The 22,301-nt window shown below is 39.7% G+C and overlaps 1 protein-coding gene and 1 long non-coding RNA gene across 3 annotated transcripts; one reads left to right on the top strand and one right to left on the bottom strand.

The window, feature by feature from the left end:
* Positions 1-1,376: 1,376 nt before the first annotated feature.
* On the bottom strand, positions 1,377-21,695 carry LOC122660112. Its single transcript, XR_006332623.1, has 3 exons — positions 21,684-21,695; positions 18,824-18,828; positions 1,377-1,516 (listed from the first exon to the last, which is right to left on the bottom strand). It is a non-coding gene; the product is annotated as an uncharacterized LOC122660112 (long non-coding RNA).
* LOC122660109 (probable protein phosphatase 2C 34) lies at positions 7,173-12,223 on the top strand. Of its 2 annotated transcripts, none has more exons than XM_043855289.1 (8): positions 7,173-7,219; positions 7,266-7,341; positions 7,439-7,686; positions 7,821-8,129; positions 9,746-9,863; positions 9,965-10,188; positions 10,917-11,146; positions 12,021-12,223. In XM_043855289.1, exons 3-7 carry the CDS (start codon positions 7,444-7,446, stop codon positions 11,133-11,135), a joined length of 1,113 nt encoding a protein of 370 aa, XP_043711224.1. In that variant the 5' UTR covers positions 7,173-7,219; positions 7,266-7,341; positions 7,439-7,443; the 3' UTR covers positions 11,136-11,146; positions 12,021-12,223. The 2 variants fall into 2 exon arrangements, with proteins under 2 accessions (XP_043711224.1, XP_043711225.1); XM_043855290.1 differs by having other exon boundaries at positions 7,189-7,219; positions 7,279-7,341.
* Positions 21,696-22,301: the final 606 nt, after the last annotated feature.

Raw genomic sequence — 22,301 nt, 5'->3', positions numbered from 1 at the left:
TTTTTCTTCACACATGATGAAGAAAGAATCTCTTCAACCATAAGATCTGATCCTTTGATGTGACTACCAATGAAGAACTAGAAAATTTAATCTTCTGTAATGATTATAAGAATTAAGAATTAATATTTTTTTGGTTTGAATTAGGTTTTCCTTCAACCATGGAGAGGGGTTGCATAAAAAATCTTAGTCCACTAATTAATGAATGGATCTAAGCTAGCTGAACAGCCAATTATAGATGATTTGTGGGACCATTTTTTATTGTGTCGTCCAACCACCACCGAAATGGAATTGAGATCCCCACAAAGCAAAACCAACCAAAGGTCCTCTTCCTTTTTAACTTTTTTTAGGACCACAAAATAGATTGATGTGAGATGTCTACTCTTTTTACTGTTCCTACAGCATTCAACAATCACCTCTGAAAGTTAAAAAGGCTCTAATTGTGTGGAAAGCAAAGTCTTGATTCCCATAGATTATCTTGCTCGCCAATAATGTCTCCTTTCATCAAAAAAAAAAAAAAAGAAAAAAAAAAAAAAGGTTATTTTCAAATGTCCTCTTAAAAATGGCCAAACTTACAGTTGTCTCTTTTAATTTTCATTAATTTTACATGCATCCCTGCTTTCCAAACTAAGTATTACTGTAGTCTCTCCCGTTAGACAGATTATAATGGATCCCAGTTTTTTTACATTGATGGACCATTCTACCCCCCTTGATAGGATAGAATGACAAAAATGCCCTTATTTAAAAAAATAAAAAAAAACCCTGCAACTCATCTTCCCCAATCCCCAAATCGATTTGGGGAAGATGAGTTGCAGGCATCTTTCAATCCATTTGCAATCATCCCTGCAAACCCCTTTGATTGAACCCATTTGCAATCACCCCTTTCATTTGAGACTTTCCCTCTCCCTCTCTTTCGGTTCATCTCCTTCCCTCCTTCCCACCATTGGAGAGCTTCAAAATCCCAAAACTGTCTCGAAAACGCTTCAACCTCTTCATTCAGAAACTAAAACCTTAAAGACCCTACCTATTAACCTGCAAGTTTTAACTCCCCTTCCTCCTTTACTGCCGTGACTATCCGTGACGAACTAGCACGTTGGAGCTAGAGATCTCTGTGTGCGTATCTGAAGTCTGAACTGTGAAGACTGAAAAGGGTTTGGTCATCTGCTTCTTTTCTTGGATTGCAGAGCAGATAGAGAGGGACTGATTGAGAAACGAATAAATTTGGATAACAAGAATGAAACCTGAAGAGATAAATTGCAATCAGTCAAATCCACTGGTTTTCTTTCCCCTAGCCATATTAACCCAACAACCCCACATAATCAAAAGGGAAAATGCGAATTCTGGTGGCCCTAAAGTAAAACTCAAAATTCAAAACAACGAACACCAGAAGAAGCAGGAGATAAGAAATGATAGGAGGGCATCAAGGTAGGTATACCTTCTCGTCACAAGAACTGCAAATAGCAGCCTCGTCGGCAGCGCAGAAAAGAATGGCCGCTGCGCTCTCGCAAACGTCGCAGAGCTGAGAATGGGGAAAATCCAGATGATAAACTCTCAGGAATGTCTGTTCCCATAGTGGAGACCGAGAAGATTAACGGTGTGGAAGACAAGGAAGAGAAAGAAGAAGTACATGGAGGAGAAGAGCAGGAGGACGTTTATGATCAAGAACATGAGTTCTTAGGTGTTGAAAGATACCTGCAACTCATCTTCCCCACGATTTGGGGCAGGGCTTTTTTATATTTTTTTTCAAATAAAGGCATTTTTGTCATTCTACCCTATAAAGGGGCAGAATGGTCCATCAATATTAAAAAACTGAGATCTGTTGTAACATAACGGATCTGTTTAACAGGAGGGGTTATTTACTTAGTTTGGAAAGCAGGGGTATACGTAAAATTAATAAAAATTCAAGGAAACAACTATAAGTTTGACTATTTTCGGGGGGACATTTGAAAATAACCCAAAAAAAATAGTGTCTATTTTTCTCCTTTATACTAATGGGCTTTTGCCTTGAGCTTGTGGCAACCAGGTTAGAGAAGAAATTACCTTTTAGTTAAAAAACTAATTTTTTTTTACATTTTTACCTCTTATTTCGTTATCGATTGGATCAGATCGGGATTGGCTGGGCCAATATGGATTGGGATCGCTCAAATTCGGGCAAATATGATACTTTTGTCTCTATTTTCTTATAAAAAAAACTAATTTTTTTTTTACATTTTTACCCTTATCCATACAGCTAGATCAAATCGATATCGAGATCGATCTCGACTGATATTTATCTGCTCCAACCAAAATCGATCGATCCGATCTGATACCTCAAACTATGCCTTTTACACAGACACACACACACACTCTCTCATCCTTCCTTTAATTATAGAGTTAGTAGAATCAATCTAGACTAGATATTTTCTTTCAAATCCAACTTAGTTATCAAAACTTTAGAAATGATGGAAATAAAAAGTCATGAAAGATGGGAGAATGCATGACATTGCTGCGTGATTAATGCATTCAAATTCGTCGTCAATGGCAACTCTTCTTATCTCATCGGACGGCTACTGTTTTGACCAATTCTATTTTGGCTTTTTGCATGACAGGCGATGGCGCTTATCTCATGGCAACAAGTATAAACTAAAAGTACGTACTATTTTTATTCAGTAACCAGCATATATATATGAAAAACCAAGCATATATATCATATATATATATGTCTCTGTCTCTGTATTGGTATCGGTATTGATATCGATATCGGTGTTCATATCAATCTCGGCTGATACCAATATGAAACAGTTAGATTTGGGCCGTATCCATAGCCTAAGGTAATGAGATTGAATCGGTCATATTGGCTGTATCAAGCTGGTATGGGGTGTAGTTAAAAAAAAATGGTCGATACATTTGATCCATTTTGGTACCATCAATACTGGGGCTTAGAAATAGAGATGTAATCAGATTGAATAAAGATTGGATGTGATTAGATCTGGATATCCTTGATTGGATACGAATATATCTAAATGGATATGATTGCAAATCAAATCCGGATTTTTGATTATTTGTTTACATCCTTGCCTTGTGTTATTTGGACCTTTTCCCTCCTACAGTTATAATTCGTTCTCAATCCATGTTTTTGAGTTGTCTTGGCTTTTTTCCTCATTCTTTAGAACTTGTGGAATTTCCAATAACCCTCAAAATCATTAATTACTTATTTTTTTAGCATTAGTTGGATTATATGTTCCGGATTATTAATTACTTATTTTTTTAGCATTAGTTGGATTATATGTTCCGGATTATTCGAATTCAGATCTGAATACCCTCTGAACGGATATAGATACAAATCGATTTTCGGTCATCCATTTTCTGTATTTAGAAACATGTGAGTATCATGGTAGTTCTTTTTTTTTTTTTTTTTTTTCTTTGCCGGTTGAGGGTTTTTAATTCCCTTCTCTCTCTACTTTAACACTTCGTTCAATGCTAATCGAAAATATTAAATTCTTAATGCACTAACCAGTTAGAAGAATTTGAACTATTATTGAACAAGCCTTTGAGACGAAATGAACGAAAGCAGGCAACATGAGTATGCTATTTCCTTTTTTTATTTTTTTGAGTAGAAATAAAAATGAGAAAAGACTGAAGAAAATAGTCTACATCATCTTTTATAGTTAATTTAATTTTGTTCATCCTTGCCCTTGAAGCTAGATTATTGGCTAAAAATATAATCTTGTGTCCGTGCTTTACGATGGACACAATTGAGAATTCATTCATAACATTCTTAATATCAATCAAAGAACAAAAAGTAAAAATTTCCCAAACCCAGCATCCCATGTTATGCTGTAAATGGCAATATAGTGAGAGTCAAAATTTGTGAAGAATTCCTATGTTCCTTGTTTACCTGTGAAGCCTAGCTCAATAAAAATAAAATAAAATTAAATATAGGTTTTAATAAATCCAGACTACGGGAGAGTAAACCATCGATGTCAAATTTATAATACACATTCATGAAAATATGACGATACATACCAATACATATATAGGAGAATAATTAATTGAAGGGATGATGTTTTCTATCCGGGTGTGGCATATGCCAACAGTCCGCCCTAGGTCTACTGTCTCTTTCCTCTCCCAATAGGAGGCAAATATATCATTTCATAGTGGGGAGGAAAGAGATAGACATAGGGGGGGCTGACGTATGCCATATTCTCAAACGTAAAAACATTTTTCCATTAATTGAATTAGGTTCTAAAATTTAATAGTTGGTCAATTTACCTTGCTTTTTATATATCCAATTCTAAAAATTGCAATATCATTCATTCCCATGGTAGCCACTTGGAGGCATGGTTATTAATTTCAGTATCAGGATCCTTTATCATTCTCGGCCAATGCCATGATTGTATCAGGTCATATCAAACGATTTTACCCTAAATTTTAATTAAAAAAAAAGAAGAGAAAATCGTCTAGAGCTACTAGATAAAAAAATAAAATTAAGGAAAAAGAAACGCTAATTGGTGTTGTGTGTGGGTGTGTGAAGTAGGGGGATTGGGATATATAATTCGAAATGACAAAGGCGATCCTATTGCTACTGTATTGTCCCCAGGAAGCTTTTCTTCTATCTTGGAAGGTGAGGCTTTAGCGCTTCGATTTGTTTATTGCTAGCGATTTCTGAAAGAGTGGAAGATTTGGTGATAGAATCAGACTGCCTGCAACTTGTTTCCTTGTTTATAGCCCCCCAACTACCAGTCAGGGTGGCTTGTGTTGTAGAGGACATCCTCAAACTTGCGTTCTCCTACTTTAACTCGGTTTCCTTTAACTACTACATTCCCAGATAGATTAACAACGTGGCTAACACCTTGGCTCGGAAAGCCTTGTCTTGTGCACGTGAGATAGCTTGGCAACCTTCCACTCCTTGGTTATCTGATACTTGTAATTCAGACACCTTGCGTTTTTTCACGTTTCAATAAATAAGTTCATTTCTTACCCCAAAAAAATAAAATTTGTGTATCCGTGTATACCTATGCCTAGACACAACCCAGTGCAAAAAAATTACCACACCCCGTAAAAAGGTGAAAAGATGCCAATGTGTGGTGATCTTTTCGCACCAAGCTATGTCTGGCACACACACAACCTGCGTTATTTCTCCAGAAAATTAATTACAAAACAAGTACAATTGAAGTGATACAAGATTAACTTCTTAATGTCAGCCTCGGCAAATATCGATAAAGATTGGTCGGCACCGATATTAATATTTAATTCCATGTTTGGAGTTGGAGGAGCTTTTCCAAACTCACGGGTGATAACTAGTGAACATTCCTTATTTAACAAAAAACATCCTTTCTATTTCTAATGTTCTTTCGTCAGCCAAGGGCCTACAACTTACTTAATTATATAGTTAACCTACATCATCATAACAATTCCAATGCTACGTGTCATCATTTTACTTCCCAATCATATAAACCTTCGCGCTAAAAAAATATATAAGGCCTAACTGCTCAACGTAGTAACGTTTCGCATGAATCGCCAACACCACACGCTTCTTTATTTAATACGATATTTTTGGATAAGAACTAGGGGCTAGGGCTTCAAGCTTGACCACGATAACTATTAAAAAACTAAAACTTATTATTTTATTGAATTAAAAACTAAAAAGTACAAAAAAGGTAAAAATACATCCCTCCCCTGTACTTTTTTTTTAAAATTAAATTTTCCTCTCCTAAACTTTCAAGTATTACACTAGAAACCTCTATAGTTTATAATCTATTACAATTAGACCCTACTCGTGAGTGTCCATCTGTTAAATCATGATGTGGCAAAGAAGAAAAAATTTTAATGCCCAAAATAACCCTGGGGGCATTGAAGATGATCCTTTTACCATTGGGTCATGTTAGTAAGGGTTAATTCACTTAAGACCCAAAATACCCTTCTTTCTTCTTCTTCTTCTTTTTCCTCCTGCAACTCCTCCACCCTTGCTTGCGACGTAATCTATCTCCCCACCTCCACTCCTGCTATCAGCACAATCTTGCTTTGTTTTCTCGGTTTGATTCTCCTTTTTCCTCCGCAGTCTTCAAACCCTTAGTTTACCAAATCAAACATTAGAGATTGAGAGCCTGAGACCAAAGGAGAAACAATGACCCAAGGGTAAAAGGGTCATCTTTAATGCACCCAGGGTTATTTTGGGTATTAATTTTTTTCCTTCTTTGCCATGTCACGATTTAATAGATGGACATGGATTAGGATCGTCTCCAGGGAGCAAGGAACGAACAGGGCTCTGCCAGTCGTTGGGCTATGTCGCATACATCTCTAGGCATACACCGAGATGTGTGTGGTACAACTCAACCGTTGGATGCTCCTTGGCAGCACCTTGGGTGCACGCCTCCCTGGAGACGAGCTAAATTCGATGGACACGGTCTAATTGTAATAGATTGTAAACTATAGGGAGTCCTAGTGTAATAATTGAAAGTCAAGGGAAGAAAATTTTAATAAGGTAAAGTATTGGGGAGGGGATGTAATTTTCCCAAAAAGGGAATATGTTTTTTTAGGAGAAATGGTCCAAGTCTTAACTCATGATAATCATATGATTAATATGTTAATAAGACATGATTAACCAACGTCTCTATCATTATTCTTCCACGTATCTAATCATAATTAACAAACGTCATTATCAACGTTCCTCGTTGGCAAACCCAAAAAAAAAAAAAAAATTTCCTGAAGATTAGATTCCTCTAAAATTTTCTCACCTTTTCAAAGCGGAAAATCAGAAAAGATGTTCCATTAAACCTGTTCCTAAAAGTTTACTTTTTGTTTCGTCGCAGACCTTAACGCACACTTTAGTCGGTGGTGTCAGGTGTGTGTGTGTGTTTGTTGTGCAGACGACGGTAGCTTTCTTCTGTTACTCTCTCATCATCATCTCACCTTAAGTTACAGAAGCTAATGGAGTGTAAGCGATCTGAGGCTCTCGCATCTCTATATCTCCGTCTAACTAGTCGGAGTTTCTTCGGAATCCGGCTGAGACAACTCTCGGTTCGCCGACGCCGTCAGAGTCCCGCTCTTTAGCTTCCGAGTTTTTGAAATTGTCGCCCGCAGAACGAGGTCTTGTTTCCTTTTTGGTTCTTGCTCTATTCGAATTTCGCAGACGGAATATGAACTTTTTTTTTTTTTTTTTTGGGTTGTTGAAATTCGGTTTTCTGAATAGAAACTGCGTCGAAATTGGAGTTTAAAAAACTATCAGATGTTGGAAATCCATGTTGAATGTTTGACTACTTTCGGGATTGAATATTTTTTTGTTATTACTGAAATTAATAGATCCTAAACTTTTGGAGACAGATCGCCTCATTCAGCTAGTGAACAGTGTATTTGCTGCTTGAGGTGACTCTTAAACTCTATCGAGAATTTCATTCTAAAGTATAGCCATGCATAAAGAAAGGTTCAGAGTTGTAACTCTACCTGTTTGCGTGAGTTGTAGAGGTAATGGAGCATCTGTCGTCTCTGTTCTATGGATTGGCAAGATCTCTTTCCATCATAAAGGGGAAGGATTGTGGGGTTGATGTTGGAAGGGAAGCTGCTGAAGCAATGGCCAACGAAGCAAAGAAGAACAACTTGATATTGCGTTCTCCGGGCATTGTCAATGTTGATGGCTCAAAAAATTTCGCCTCTGTCTTCTCAAAGGGAGGAAAGAAAGGAGTGAACCAAGATTGTTTCATTGTGTGGGAGGTATGGTTTGTATGGTCTTTACCTGAAACTTCATGTGATTGCTTCGTAGTTTCATTGTTTTCTGCTTGTGTTTTACTTTTACCCGCCTCTCTTGTATTTAATTGAGAAATATGGATTTCTTTGTTGGTTGGTAGGAATTTGGATGCCAAACAGACATGATCTTCTGCGGAGTTTTTGATGGGCACGGCCCATGGGGACACTTTGTAGCAAAAAAAGTCAGGCAATCGATGCCTTCATCTTTACTGTGCAATTGGCAGGAGATCGTTGCTCTTACTTCCCTTGACCCGGATTTTGACATGGAATCCGATAAGAAACATCATCAATTTGATATATGGAAGGAATCCTATGTCAAAACTTGTGCAGCCATTGACCATGAACTTGAGCAGTGTCGTAGGATTGATTCCTACTACAGTGGTACGACTGCTTTGACAATTGTGAGACAGGTAACAGGAGATTATTGTTTAGAGTGTTTTGTACCAGATGGGGTAGCTTAATTATGGTAATCTATATTTTCCTGTTGGCTTTTGAATGTGTGTTTATTTGAAATTCCAACCTCTGTAGTTTTTCTTGCTTTTCATTGATAAATGTTGTTTAAGTGCTGAAGAAATGGGCAAATTATAGCTTCCTGATGTATAATGTATTATCTTTGCTCATGTCTGTGACGCATATGACGTGGGCCTTGGTAGATTTCATACAGACTTTATTTCTTGCATGTTGTTATTGTGTGGATTCCTCTATAGGTTGTAGCCGAGCTTAGAGAAAAAGCATTTCAAGCACAGATAAGCAGAACATGTTTAGAAAGAAGTTAGTTTGATACTGATTTATTTATTAGTGGTGCGGAAGTCCTGAACAATCCTTGAAGCACTTAATAGACTCATGGAGGAAGAAAACGGTTGCTTGATAATATTTCAATTGTTAATTAATTGTGTGATTTCTATTTCGTTCTTAAATTGGGAACCTTTTGAAAGCCTAGAATAGACACAATCAAATTGCTAATATACAATTAGGTTCCATTTGGTATATTCAGTCCATTTGAAGAAACTAAAAGATTCAAATGAATGACCATAGACATAGAATTAATGATGGAAGAATGGAAAACCAAAATTTTTCATGATGACATAGTAAGAAATATATATATATATATATATTTTTTTCATGTCTTATTTCACAGCATTTCTACCCAATTCTAACTGGGTATATACTCTCAATCAGAAGGTGTCTATTGTATGTAAAATAACTTTAAAGAATAAAGTTCCATTCTCCCATCTAAGGTCTGGAATGACGTCCGCAAAAGATGAGCCAAATTAGTCTTATGCTACTTTTGAAATTTGTATATTTGCTGTTAGTCTTAGATTTACTTTCAAATCTAATGAATCTTATACCACTTCCTTGATTCAGACATCTGAACTATCCGACTTGATAGGCCACCTCTTCTCTGGACTACATCAAATGGATTCCCGGTAAAAGGTTTACTGGTTGGATGGTAATGCCATTATTTTGGTGCAAGTTCAGGGAAATGATTTATCCATGAGGTGGTACCTTGATTTGATCGTTTGAGTTGATGACCCATGTTATGTTAATTGAATAGCTAAAGGTGGACAATTCCAATAAATGGTCTAAGCCAGTCAAATTCTCTTTTTCTTACCAGTAGTTTTGGAAGGGAGACGTAGGTGATCGTTACTAGCAGGTAATGGTAATGAGGTTAATCCTACGTTATGAAATCCAGAGAGAGTTAAATAGGTGGATTGATCTTCTTGTATTTCCTTATATCCCATAGATAGTGGTTTAGAGGTTAATCATATATGATGAAAGCCAACGTAGATAAGTATCTTAATCTTCTTTATTTGCCTCTCCTTATGATACTATGCTAGTCCCCCCCCCCCCCCATTCTAATCTAATGAACATTGTTGAGATGGTGTTCCCTTTTTCCAAGTAAGATGTGGGGTGAAAATTTTATTTATTTATTTATTCAATAAACCATGATCTACTCTAGTACTTTATGCTTAGTCAAGTTCTCTAAGACCCAGCATGAAGCTCTTTCAAATTGATGTTTTGTCAGGGTGAACTCATTGTTATAGCAAATATTGGGGACTCTCGTGCTGTGTTGGCTACCACTTCTGATGATGGAAGCTTGGTACCAGTGCAACTCACTGTTGACTTCAAGCCAAGTCTACCTCGTCAGTTCCCCTCTCTCTCTCTCTTCTCTCCCCCCTCCCCAAAAAAATTATAAAAAGGGTCAGTCTACTTAACTTTAACCCCTCTGTTAATGTCTGTTCAGAGGAGGCTGAGAGGATAACACAATGCCAAGGGCGGGTGTTCTGTTTAAAGGATGAACCTGGGGTGCACAGGGTCTGGCTGCCAGATGAGGAAACACCAGGTCTGGCAATGTCTAGAGCCTTTGGAGACTATTGTGTAAAGGACTACGGGATTATATCTGTTCCTGAAGTCACACAAAGGAATATAACCAGCAGGGACCAATTTATTGTACTGGCAACAGATGGGGTATGTCTTGGCAGTGGTAATTGTTAAATTACCTCATAACCCACTGTTTCTCTATTTTTTTAAAGATGTTAGTTACTGTTATGAGGATTTAGCAAAGGAAGTAGATAATCTTTATTTTGATATTTATTTTGTCATGATGACAAGTTCTGGACCTTCTGGCTAATCTAGGAGGACATAGTACTCAAGATTTACAGGCAGCTAAATGTATTCTTTTAGTATAAGCTATGGACATCTCTAAAAAATATGCACAAGATTAGAATATGAGTTTTCTTGATGAAATATTTGGCTTCTTTTGATTTTGGGTATTACAAAGCTTTTCTTTTCCTCTTCCTTAGAAAAAATAAAATCAATAGGAGTTCTTATGTGAGACATGCAACGGAAGCCGCCTTCTTATTGGTCCAACTAGGATAGTAGGATCTTTATGCACACCATCCTCTGGAGATCCAAAAAAGAAGAAAAACTCCCGTGTAGGGAAAGACTAGCTTCTACATATGCAAATGTCCTGCTTCCTTTCTCTGTCCACAGAGAGAGCAACATGGTCACGAAACTTGGGTGCTAACTGGACTTCCACATACCATAAAACCAAGACCAACAGAGACCATCTCACCGAGCCCTGTTCTTATTGTTGAATATCTTCAAGGACACTCTTTAATGGATCTTTCTCACAATATAAACCATGGATAGAAAACTAATTAAAATTTATTTTCCTTTTTTTTTTTTCTTTTGAGGTGTGGGATGTTATCTCCAACCAAGAAGCAGTAGAAGTGGTTTCAGCAACACCAGAAAGAGCTAAATCAGCAAAACGGCTGGTTGAATGTGCAGCACTTGCATGGAGACGTAAGAAACGTGGAATTGCAACAGATGATATTTCTGCCATTTGTCTCTTTTTGCATTCTTCCTCACCCCATGAACCAGTTGACTCCATATCCCTGCAGAAAACAGCCTGAAAATGAGCAAGGTAACTTCTGGCCATCAGCTTTTGGTATTCAGTAACCATGTGTAGATACAGATTAACTTTGTTGAAAAGAGTGCTTTTTCTTAACTTCTTCCTATTCTTCTCTCTCTCTCTCTCTTTGTTTTTGGTCCTTTCCTTTCTGCTTTCCTGGATTGGATGTGTACCTTAACCTATAAAATTAAATAAAATCGCAAATAGTGAAGTCAAATATACATAGGAAAGTCGGCTAGTCTTGGTAATCCAGTCTCAGCCAATGAAACGAGTAAATGAGTAAGGTAGGCATGACATATTACTAATTTTTGGGTCATTGTTGCTTGTGCACTCTGTCTAGGAATTCTATTAATGCTGCACATTTTCTTGTTAAAACATAAGGTTACTTTATAATGGAAGCATGTCATGCCTTAAGATATTTTGATCTTCTGCTGCTCTTGTGAAATAAAGGTTAAATTCTTGAAATTTTCTATTCATGAATACTTCAAATGGCCGAAATAACAGGAGAGAGCAGGGCCGTGCCAAAATGATCTCGAATTTCTGTTTGTTAGTAACTACTGAAAAGCCAGAAGGGTTTGCATAGATGGAATAGTTTGTACTAGTGGATAATCAGAATAGAGGGCTAGTATGGGGAAGTACTCATGAATAGAAGGTTCTCTGTTTGCCATATTGTGTGTAAAAATAATCAGCATCCAGAATAAGAACCTGGACGATGGTTTCCTGTTCTTATAATAAGATTCATCCATCATTTTACATTTTACTGCTCTCTCCTCCTCTTTGGAAAGTTTTTTGCATCAAGTATTTTATTTGTTAAATTTTATATTTTCAGAATATCCATGTTCTTTTTCAAGTGTGTGTTTCAATCTCTTTCACTTCCACCAGAAAGCGAGTGTGGATTTTACCTCGGTAGCGGATGCCAAGGGGACGAGAAAGTTTATTCCAACTAAAGAAGCTGTGAAGAACCTATTGTCCTAATCATATGAGATGAAAAGCCAGGTTGAGGATGTTTTTGTAGTTAAACCTTTAACAGACCTGTGCTGGTGGATTGTAAAGGATGTCTCTGATAAAAGGCAAAAATGCCATTTCTTTCACTTTTGTTCTAAAACCTGCGTTTCTCGTTTGTATAGTCCAGGTCAGTCCAAGTTGTTAGTTTCAGTCAAGTAATGGGCTTTGTAGATGGTCCAACATTTTTGTTTTTTGATGAAACTTGAAAAAAGAGTATATTAAACATTAGTGGAATATACATGTTTGTTATAGTGTTTACAAAGCCCAGCTTTAGCAAGAGATATGGCAAGTCGGATAGACTCGGTATTTTTACAGTGGAAGCTAACAGTAGGTGCATTATCAACTATGAACAGAAAGTCACTAATAAGTTCCCACGGCCACGGTTTCGTGGTTGGGGAAGGCAAAACCTCGGTGATTAGTTGGTTGGCACACCAGATTTCCTTAACAGTCAATCCCATACCCTTGGCACATATTAAGCCCTTTTTTATACTAAGCAGGTCTGGTTCCAATTCGATTTGATCTTAGGAGTTAGTTGTCCTGCTTCAAAAAACAACACGCATCCATCTAGTATAATAATAAAAGCCCATCCCGCTGTACTCAGTCCAGAACTATTGTATCCTGCACATATTAACACAGGAAAATCAAACACAGGGAAACAGTTAGAAGTTTGGGAGAAATAATCTTCCGGGGAAGAGGGGAGTACAACGTTGGGGGAGATGGAAGGGGGGGGGATAAATTCAAATATAAAATCCACTTATTCACAGTATTTAGCACCCAGTGAGGGTCAGGTTTGGCTGAAGAAGTAACCAACCGATTTCTGACAGTCCAAATAAAATAACAAATTATAATAAAAACACTGAAGAACTAGACTAAGGTATGTCGTCCTAGGGCATGATTGTAAAGAAAAGCAATACACATGTCCATGAGATTCGGGTACTGTAGATGTTCCGATCGTAGTCCTAAAGGTCCAACAGCCTAGATGTGTTTAGCCCAATCGCAAGACAAAAAGAGATGCCATGAAGATTTGATACAGTTGCCACAAAAAACGAAGGAGGATTCGATCTGGATCCATTTCGAAAGAGTAGCCTTGATGGGAAGTCCGGATTAGATGAGGATTGGTGCACCGTGTTGCCTGGGCCTGAAGAGGGTATATTGCTACGTACCGAGTTGATAGGCGTTGATCTCCCTGAAGGCGCAAGGTCACAATGATTAATCCAAAACTTGGCAAGAGCTAGGAAGGAATCTGGATCAGACGAGGAAGAAATGCAGTGTTGAAGAGCAGTTTTGAAAAAGTCCAACTCAGATGCCAGAGTGGAAGGGGATTCAGGATAAGCAAATTTTATTTTCTTGGAAGGCTGGGCATCAACAGGGTCCCCCATAAAAAGCTCAGTCCGGCCTTGAGAAGGTGGAGGCAATGGAGCAGCGATAAGGATGCCAAACGAAGGGTCGAGATCAAGAATTGCAGGCTCCGACAAACAAGTATTTGGAGAACCCAATCCGAGAGTTACATTGGCTTCAGGTGTCACTGCCGGTGTGTTGAGGTAAGTTGATACAAGGTCGTCCACCAGTGTGTCTTCAAGAGGAGAAACCGAAGGCACAATAGGTAATTCATTCATCCCCCCAGCAAAGCAACCAGAATTCAAGCCCACAGCCCACTCATGTGTGTAATCCAAAAGAGGTGTTTCCCAATCCATGTCCACCGGGACCAATGGGGCAGGATCATGAGTAGCAACAAGAGCCGTAGTAACAGCAGCATCTCCATCATACAATATTTCAGTAATAAGTGGTGCTGGAGGGTCCTCAGGGAATGCAATAATATCCTCATGCACATTAAATCTGTCAAACCCGGTAAAATTCATCTGCAGGGCGTGTGTCAAGGCTTGCTCAAACAGACCAGTAGAAGGGTCGAAATCTCCAGAACTAGTACCTTGCCCTCCTGCCATTGTAGGACAGGAGGTTACCTCATGACAAAGTCGCCCACAACGCCCGCCTCATAATTTAGAACAACTGGAAGCAGGTCCCCTCACGAATGACAAATTTTTGAATGTACGCAGATAGAACTGTGTTTGATCAGAAACTCTTCCTTATCTTATCTTCAAGATAGGAAGTCGTATTTATAAAGTATTTGTAACGTAACAATAATTTGAATTTTACATTCGTTGTACATTGAAGGAGTTTGAGTTGTTATCAAACTCATTTGCTTCACAGTTGGATACTTCCACCAATGTAGGAGTCCTCCCACGGTTGACTGACTTATTCAAAATTGAATTTAAATTTGAATTGTGGTTATCCATTTTCTGATCTGTTACACTCCCCCTCAAGCGAAACGGTCGGGTGCACACTGTGAGCTTGTCCCTGAACAACCGAAACCGTGGACCAGGGAGGCCCTTTGTGAGTGCATCTGCGATTTGATCTTTACTGGGCAAAAATCGGATGGAGAGTTTATTAGCCGCCATATGTTCACGCACAAAATGATAATCAATTTCAATATGTTTTGTGCGTGCATGGAATAACGAGTTGGCTGCTAAATAAGTGGCCCCTATATTGTCACAATATAGTACTGGTGGAGATGAGCCGATGCCAAGATCACTTGTCAGCTGCTGAAGCCACATCAATTCTGTTGCTGCATTTGCCACTGCCTTATACTCGGCTTTTGTGGAAGAACGTGCTACTGTGTGTTGCTTTTTGGAGCTCCATGAGACTAAGCTGTGTCCAAGATAGACACAATACCCACTTGTTGATCGTCGATCATGGGGACTTCCTGCCCAGTCAACATCACTGAATGCAACCAACTTGAGAGTGGTTGAAGGCCGAATTTGAATTCCAAGACCAATTGTTTCCTTTAGGTTGCGAAGTATGCGCTTCACTGCAGCCCAATGATCAGTTGTTGGGCTATGCATGAATTGACAAACCTTGTTTACTGCAAAGGCTATATCCGGCCTTGTCAGTGTCAAATACTGTAGTGCTCCAACGGTGCTCCTATATAGTGTGACATCATCAAATGGTGACCCAGCTGTTGGAACAAGAGGCTGAGTTGATGTTGGAGTAGGCATCGGTTTTGCTCCATCCATTTGGGCTTTTTTTAGCAGATCCAAAGTATATTTGGACTGAGAGAGATGTAGGCCTCCTGGTGTGCGCACCACTTCAACCCCTAGAAAATAGTTTAGGGTGCCCAAGTCCTTAATGGCAAACTCTTCTCCTAGGGACTTGATTAACTGTGGGATCACAACAGTGCTTGTGCCAGTCACAACTATGTCATTGACATACACCAGCAAGTATGTAAGTGTCCTTCTGCTTGTTGCGGACATATAGAGCTGTATCAGCTGCGGATGACTTGAAGGCAAGATGAATAAGAAATTGGCCCAAACGATGCGACCACGCACGTGGAGCCTGCTTTAGACCACATAGGGCTCGCTTTAGATGACAGACGTGAGTGGGTCAGGCCTGATCGACAAACCCTTATGGTTGAGTCATAAACACCTCTTCTTGTAATGCACCATTTAAAAATGCATTTTGAATGTCTAATTGGCGCAACACCCATCCATTGGACACTGCAACAGTTAAAATGGTCCGAATAGTCGCAGGCTTGACAACAGCACTGAAGGTGTCAAAGTAGTCTATCCCTTCTCTTTGGTGAAATCCTTTTGCAACTAACCGTGCCTTATACCTGTTTATTGACCCATCTGAATTTCTTTTGACCCTGTAGACCCATTTATTCCCAACTAGGTTCATTGATGGCTTAAATGGAACCAACTACCACGTCCCATTTTTGAGTAAGGCATTTAGCTCTTCACTCATTGCATTCCTCCACTTTGGATCTTTGCTTGCAGCAGTGTAAGAGGTGGGCTCATCATCTGGGCAGGCTAATGCGGATACAAGGGCTGTGGGAATAGGATGTTTGGTGACCATTAGGTTCAGTTTTTCCACAGGTTTGGTGACACCTGATCGAAGCCGTGTGACCATGGGATGAGACACATGTTGAGGTTGAACCATGGTACGTTGGGCTGGCTGAGATTGGACCTCGGCTTGTGGTGTTGGCTGGGCTTTTGGTTGTGGTACTGGTTGGGCCTCAGTTTGGGCTTCAATTGGTGATACTAGTTGAGTAATATCAGGCTGAGACGAACTGTTGGATGGGCTAGGTGAATGTTGGTTTTGTAGTGATTGTGGACCAGGCTCGTTTAGAGCTGGAATCGGGTTATTTGGATTTGGAATTGGAGTTGGTGAAGGACGATGGGCCTGGGTTATGACATTGTCACTAGTGATGATGAGTGGACTTGTCATTCGGTTTGGGTTTGGATTTGGTAGTGGTTTGTTGGCATTAGGAAATAGGCACTCATTAAACGTTACATGCCTTGAAACATAAGTGCGCCCTATGGTAGGGTCAAAACACTTGTAGCCTTTGTGGTAACTGCTGTATCCAAGGAATATACATTGAGTGGACCGGTATTGCAGCTTGTTTTTGTTATAGGGTCTTAGCCAGGGATAGCATGCACAGCCAAAAGTGCGAAGGAGCTTGTAATCCGGGTCACACCCAAATAAAACTTTAAAGGGACACCGATTCCGTAGGACTGGTGTTGGTAGCTGATTTATTAAATAGGCTGATGTTTCAAAAGCGACTGGCCAAAATTGTAAGGGTACAGAAGCCCTTGCCATTAGAAAATAGCCTGTCTCCACAATATGGCGATGCTTGCGCTCTGCTATTCCATTTTGTTCAGAAGTGTGAGGACATGAGTATTGATGATTTATTCCTTTTTGTTTGAAGAATGAATCAAATGCTTGATATTCCTTTGCCCCATCTGACTGGAAGGTCTTGATTGTGCAATTGAACAAATTTTCAATATGAGAATTGAATTGAAGAAAAATTGGCAATGCCTCTGAACGGCTTACAAGTGGATAAATCCAAGTGAACCTACTATAATCGTCCAAAAAGGATATATAATATCGATAACCTTGGACGGATGGAGTAGGAGATGGGCCCCAGATGTCGAAGTGCACAATATGGAATGGAAACTTTGCATTATTGTGACTAGCCTCAAATGGTAATTTGTGTGATTTTCCCATTTGACATGAAATGCATACTGAAGAGGAGGACTTTGACGCCTGAACTGGAAGACTGGAGGAGCGCAGCAAAAAATCTAAACACTTTAAAGATGGGTGTCCAAGCCGATCATGCCATATCGATTTGGAAACTCTTTCGCCAATGTGTGCACTTGGCTGAAAATTATTTGAAGATAAGAGTGGCGAATCTGCCTTATTGAGTCTGTAGAGACCTGCTTCAGTTGTGCCTTGCAGTAGGATCTTCCCCGTTTGTAAATCCTTCACATAGCAACACTTAGGATGAAATTCAACAGCAACACTATTATCACTAGTAAACTTACTCACAGACAGTAAATTTTTAGTGATGCTTGGAACATGTAAAACACTATTTAATAACAGAGATTTAGAAGAAGTTGAAAGTGTTGAATTTTCAATGTGTTCTCTGGTCAAACCTGCCCCATTACCAACTCGCACTTGATCAGTGCTTGTGTATGGTGAGCTAATGTTCATATTTGCCATGTCAGAAGTGATATGATGAGAGGCACCAGAGTCTGGATACCACGCATAGTCACACGACGCAGCAGGAGTTGATGGAGTGGCATCACCAGTGGCTTGAGTGGCTGGTGGTGCAACTTGAGGCTGGTAATTAGGATTGAACCTGTTAAAGCAGGTACTGGCAGTGTGATTTGTACGGTTACAAATCTGACATAAAGTAGTAGGAGTTGGCAGCAATGGAGGACGTTGCTGGTTGCCATTTTGTGGAGCACGACCACGATAATTGCTGTATTGGTACCCACGGCCACGACCTCTGTTGGAGGAAGAATTCCTTCCACGATAGGCGCCATTTGCTAACGTATTGGTCTTGGCAGCCATATTGGCCTCCACTGTTGGTAGCTCTTGATGAGAATTGCGTTGATCCTTAAGGATTTCTTGACTTAGAAGTAAGCCTATGAAATCATCCAATGGCAGCGGATCAATTCGAGTGGTGACAGAAGTCGCAAACGCCTCATAATCAGGTCCTAGGCCACGGAGAATGCCAAGTATAACATCCGATTCAGCAACCGGGTGGGCAACAACGGCCAAGTTATCAACGAGATTCTTGACTCGTTGAAGATACTCGGCCATGGTGGAAGTTCCCTTTTTTATCTGGAGAAGTTGATATTTGAGTTGCATGATGCGTGCTTGAGACTGAGACGCAGAAGTGTGCTCCAGTGTGGTCCATGCAGCGTGTGAAGAAGAGAGTCCAACGATCTGTGCAAGTGCACCTTCGGTAAGAGAGGATATGATCCAGCTAAGAATAATTTGGTCTTGCCTGCGCCAGAGAGTATACGCAGGGTTTGGAGTGGGAACAGCGGTGGCAGAGGTTGGAGAAGAAGAAAGAGTTGGTGGAGGGCTAACGTTGCTGCCATCAACGAAGCCGTAAAGATCATGTGCGTGGAGTAATGGCAGAAACTGAGACTTCCACAGCAAGTAGTTAGTACTGTTAAGTTTGATAGGGAGAAGAGAAACAATATTGGTGGGAGAGACTAGGGACAATGAGGCGTTGCCGGAAGCAATGGTGGTTGAGTCATCGGAGTGAACCATGATGATCGGTGACGTGAGTCAACGGCGGATGATACCAAGATAGAACTGTGTTTGATCAGAAACTCTTCCTTATCTTATCTTCAAGATAGGAAGTCGTATTTATAAAGTATTTGTAACGTAAAAATAATTTGAATTTTACATTCGTTGTACATTGAAGGAGTTTGAGATGTTATCAAACTCATTTGCTTCACAGTTGGATACTTCCACCAATGTAGGAGTCCTCCCACGGTGGACTGACTTATTCAAAATTGAATTTAAATTTGAATTGTGGTTATCCATTTTCTGATCCGTTACATACGCTAATAGGCCTTCTCCACTTTATTTGGACCTTTACCCTCGCTTTACCCTAGCCACGGTCAAGGGTAATCCCAAATCATGCTGCATATACAGCTTCAAGACTTTACCAACACAAGAGACTGCTTGTTTGATTGTTTCATAGGAGAAAGCATAAAGAGGGACTGGGCTCACTTGGACCCAAACAGGGACAGCTTCCCTCTCAGAGGCAAAGAGAACGTCGTCCAGAGCGTGGGTAACAAGGTTGATAAGCGCTCTACCACACCACTAGGGGCACACATTGAGGAGATTGTCACGAGCAGCCATGGAACAGGTTTCGACAATGAACATCCCTTCAGCAATCCATGTAAGAGAGAGAACCCCTAAAGGCTCCCAAATACCAGAAAAATGATTCCAAAAGATCTCCTTGGTTGGTTTGGGGAATCCAACAGTAAACCCGAATAAAACCGGATGATCCTAATTATAAAAGCAACTCAGATTTCTGCCATTGAGTCCGGTTGCAAGCATCTCAGGAGGGATGGAGACGGCATCATCAGACCCCACAGCCGATGTAATCGACAATGTAGAAGGGTTCTCAGACCAGCCATAATCAATATTAGTCCTGCGATATGGTCTTCTGAAGGCCGAACCAAAAGCTCTTCGGGGGGAACCTCGTGATGCCATAAGGATGAAAGTACCTGAGAAAAGGTAAAAGAAGAGGGCACAGATGGAAAAGCAACTAAGCAAAATCAAACCAAATAACCAACATTAGGCAAGACTCCACGTAGGGAATCAAACCAGAAGGAGTAAGCTAAGGAATGACATAATTAGAGACACTACCAGACAAAAGCAACAAGATCCAGCGAGCTGAATCAAGCCCAGAAGCAACAGAACGGAAAGAAAAGAGGCAAGAAAGGTGAGTAGCACCAATCAAACCAGCAAGAAGACAGAAGAATGGCCACTTGATGCAAGCCAACCCAAATAAAAGGAGCTGAGATAAAGGGAGACTAGAAAAACGTAGCAGTAGCCCTCTTACAACCCAGGCAACCCAGTACGCCCTCACCTAATCCAGCATAAAATTAAAGGAAAAGAAGAGAGATTTATGGTGGGGTAGATAGTGAAAAGCAAAGTAATAAATGTTAGTAGAAAAATATCAATAGCTCAAACCACAGCATCATAAAAGGGAGAGAACAACACGTTGCAAGGGATCCTCAAGCCCATAAATGGGCTGGGCTGTGAAAGCAAGGATTGATGTTGTGAGATTTTTGTTTGTTAGTATTTAGTGTTATTTTTTTTTTTAATTTAAAAAATGGTGGGTGGAATGCTTAGAAATAATCGGGCCCAGCCCATCTAGATTGAATTGGGCCGAATTGACCACTTGAATAAGATTCAAGATGCCAGCTAGGGATGTAATTAGGGATGTAAATGGATAACCGAAATCCGAATCCGAATTCGCATCCGTATTCGTTTAGAGATATCCGGAAAATAATCCGAATACTCCGATTAAAATCCGTCCGAAACAAAATCCGAATACTTAATAATAAAAAATTAAGTAAATAATGATTTCAAGGGTTTTTGAAGATTAAGTAAGTTCTAGAATATGATGAAAAGAGAATCATGATCTAAGAGATATGGATTGAGAGTGAATTGTATCCGCTAGGGGGAGGAAGGTCCGGGTTACACAAGGCAGAGATGTAAACGGATGGTCGAAAATCCGAATCCGATCCGCATCCGAATCCGTTTAGAGGTATCCGTATTCGACCAGGGAATATCCGGCTCCAATCACATCCGATCCGTATCCGATCCGAATCCGATCCGTTTACATCCCTAGATGTAAATGAATAGCCAAAATCCGTTTTCGTATCCATTTAGCACTATTCGAACCCGTTCGAAAGCTAAACAAATGCGGATACGGATAGGCTATAGCTATCCGAAAAGCTATATTTACATGTAAACGGATAAAATACCCGATCCGTATTCGTGTCCGTGTCCGTTTAACACTATTCGAATCCGTTCGAAAGCTAATCGGATGCGGATATAGCACTATTCGAGCCGAATCCGATCCGTTTACATCCCTACTTAGTAAAGTCTTAGGTAGTGTTTGGTATGTATTCATGGAATGCGTTCTAAGTCGATGCCACATTCTCAAATGATAAAAATAGGTGTTTTTGTCACCCAAGAATGCGAAATCAACCTAGAATGCATACCAAACACAACATTAGTCATGGTGGATGTTGTACCCTAGGGGTGTTACCTAGCTCGAACTGATGAACCCGAGCCAAACTGACTGAAACCGATATAAGTTTATCGGATCATATTTCGGATTGGGGTTTTGTGACACTGTAATCGATAAGACACCGAACTGAACTTAAAAAATCAGATTGAAACCGATATAACTCGGTAAGAAACTGATACCAGTCCGAAATTCATTAAAAATACAATTTTCCCCCCATACTTATGAATATATTTACACGGCAAACCAAAACCAACTGCGATAGTATACCAATACAAAACCGGAATTAAATCGAAACTGATGCACCTTTATTGGATCATGTTTTGGACTCACTACTGAAACCGGACCAAACCAACCGATTGACACTGAAACCCTTTGAGCGCTCTTTTCCATTTGGAAAACAGGAAAAGGATAGACCCATGGTTTCAAGAATCAGAATTGAATTTGTTCAATTAGCAGATTTTAATCCGAATTGAATCAGAATCGGTTACATCCAGACAATTCTCCTACTGTCTTTTGAACCCTCCATTATTCGTGTTTATTTTCATTTTTTGCCTTTGCTTTCTTCTTCTAGTGTTTTTTTGGTAAAGTTCTTCTTCTAGTTAATAAAATAGTAAAAATTTAATAAAGCCTCACTCTTGTGGCAAGATCCCCAAGTCCATTGAATCAAAACTTCCCAAATGATCACAGGTTGTGATGGGGCCTCTCTTTCGTCCTCACTTAATTATTGGCCTAGGGGTGTCAAAGCCTAGTCTGAACCAGTGAAACTGGACCGAACCATCCCGACCTGATATCGAAATGAAGCTTATTGGATCGACTTTGTATTGAGGGTTTTGCGAAATTGAACCCAAACAAGACCAGATCGAAATTGATAAGACACCGTAACTAGCGGTGTCAATTCTTAGCCCGCACTGGTAGGACCGATCTGTCTCGATCAGTTAAAGCCTGAAACTAGTATGAAATGTTAGCTAAACATGTCGTTTATGGTGCAAGGAGATGGACTGATAGGTACCTGACCGAGCCTGACACGTTTAA

The sequence above is a fragment of the Telopea speciosissima genome, chromosome 4 (genome assembly GCF_018873765.1).
Source record: "Telopea speciosissima isolate NSW1024214 ecotype Mountain lineage chromosome 4, Tspe_v1, whole genome shotgun sequence".
In the NCBI taxonomy this organism is placed as follows: domain Eukaryota; kingdom Viridiplantae; phylum Streptophyta; class Magnoliopsida; order Proteales; family Proteaceae; genus Telopea; species Telopea speciosissima.
Note: the sequence above shows the minus strand (reverse complement) of the source record. Positions and strands in the feature narration are given on the sequence as shown.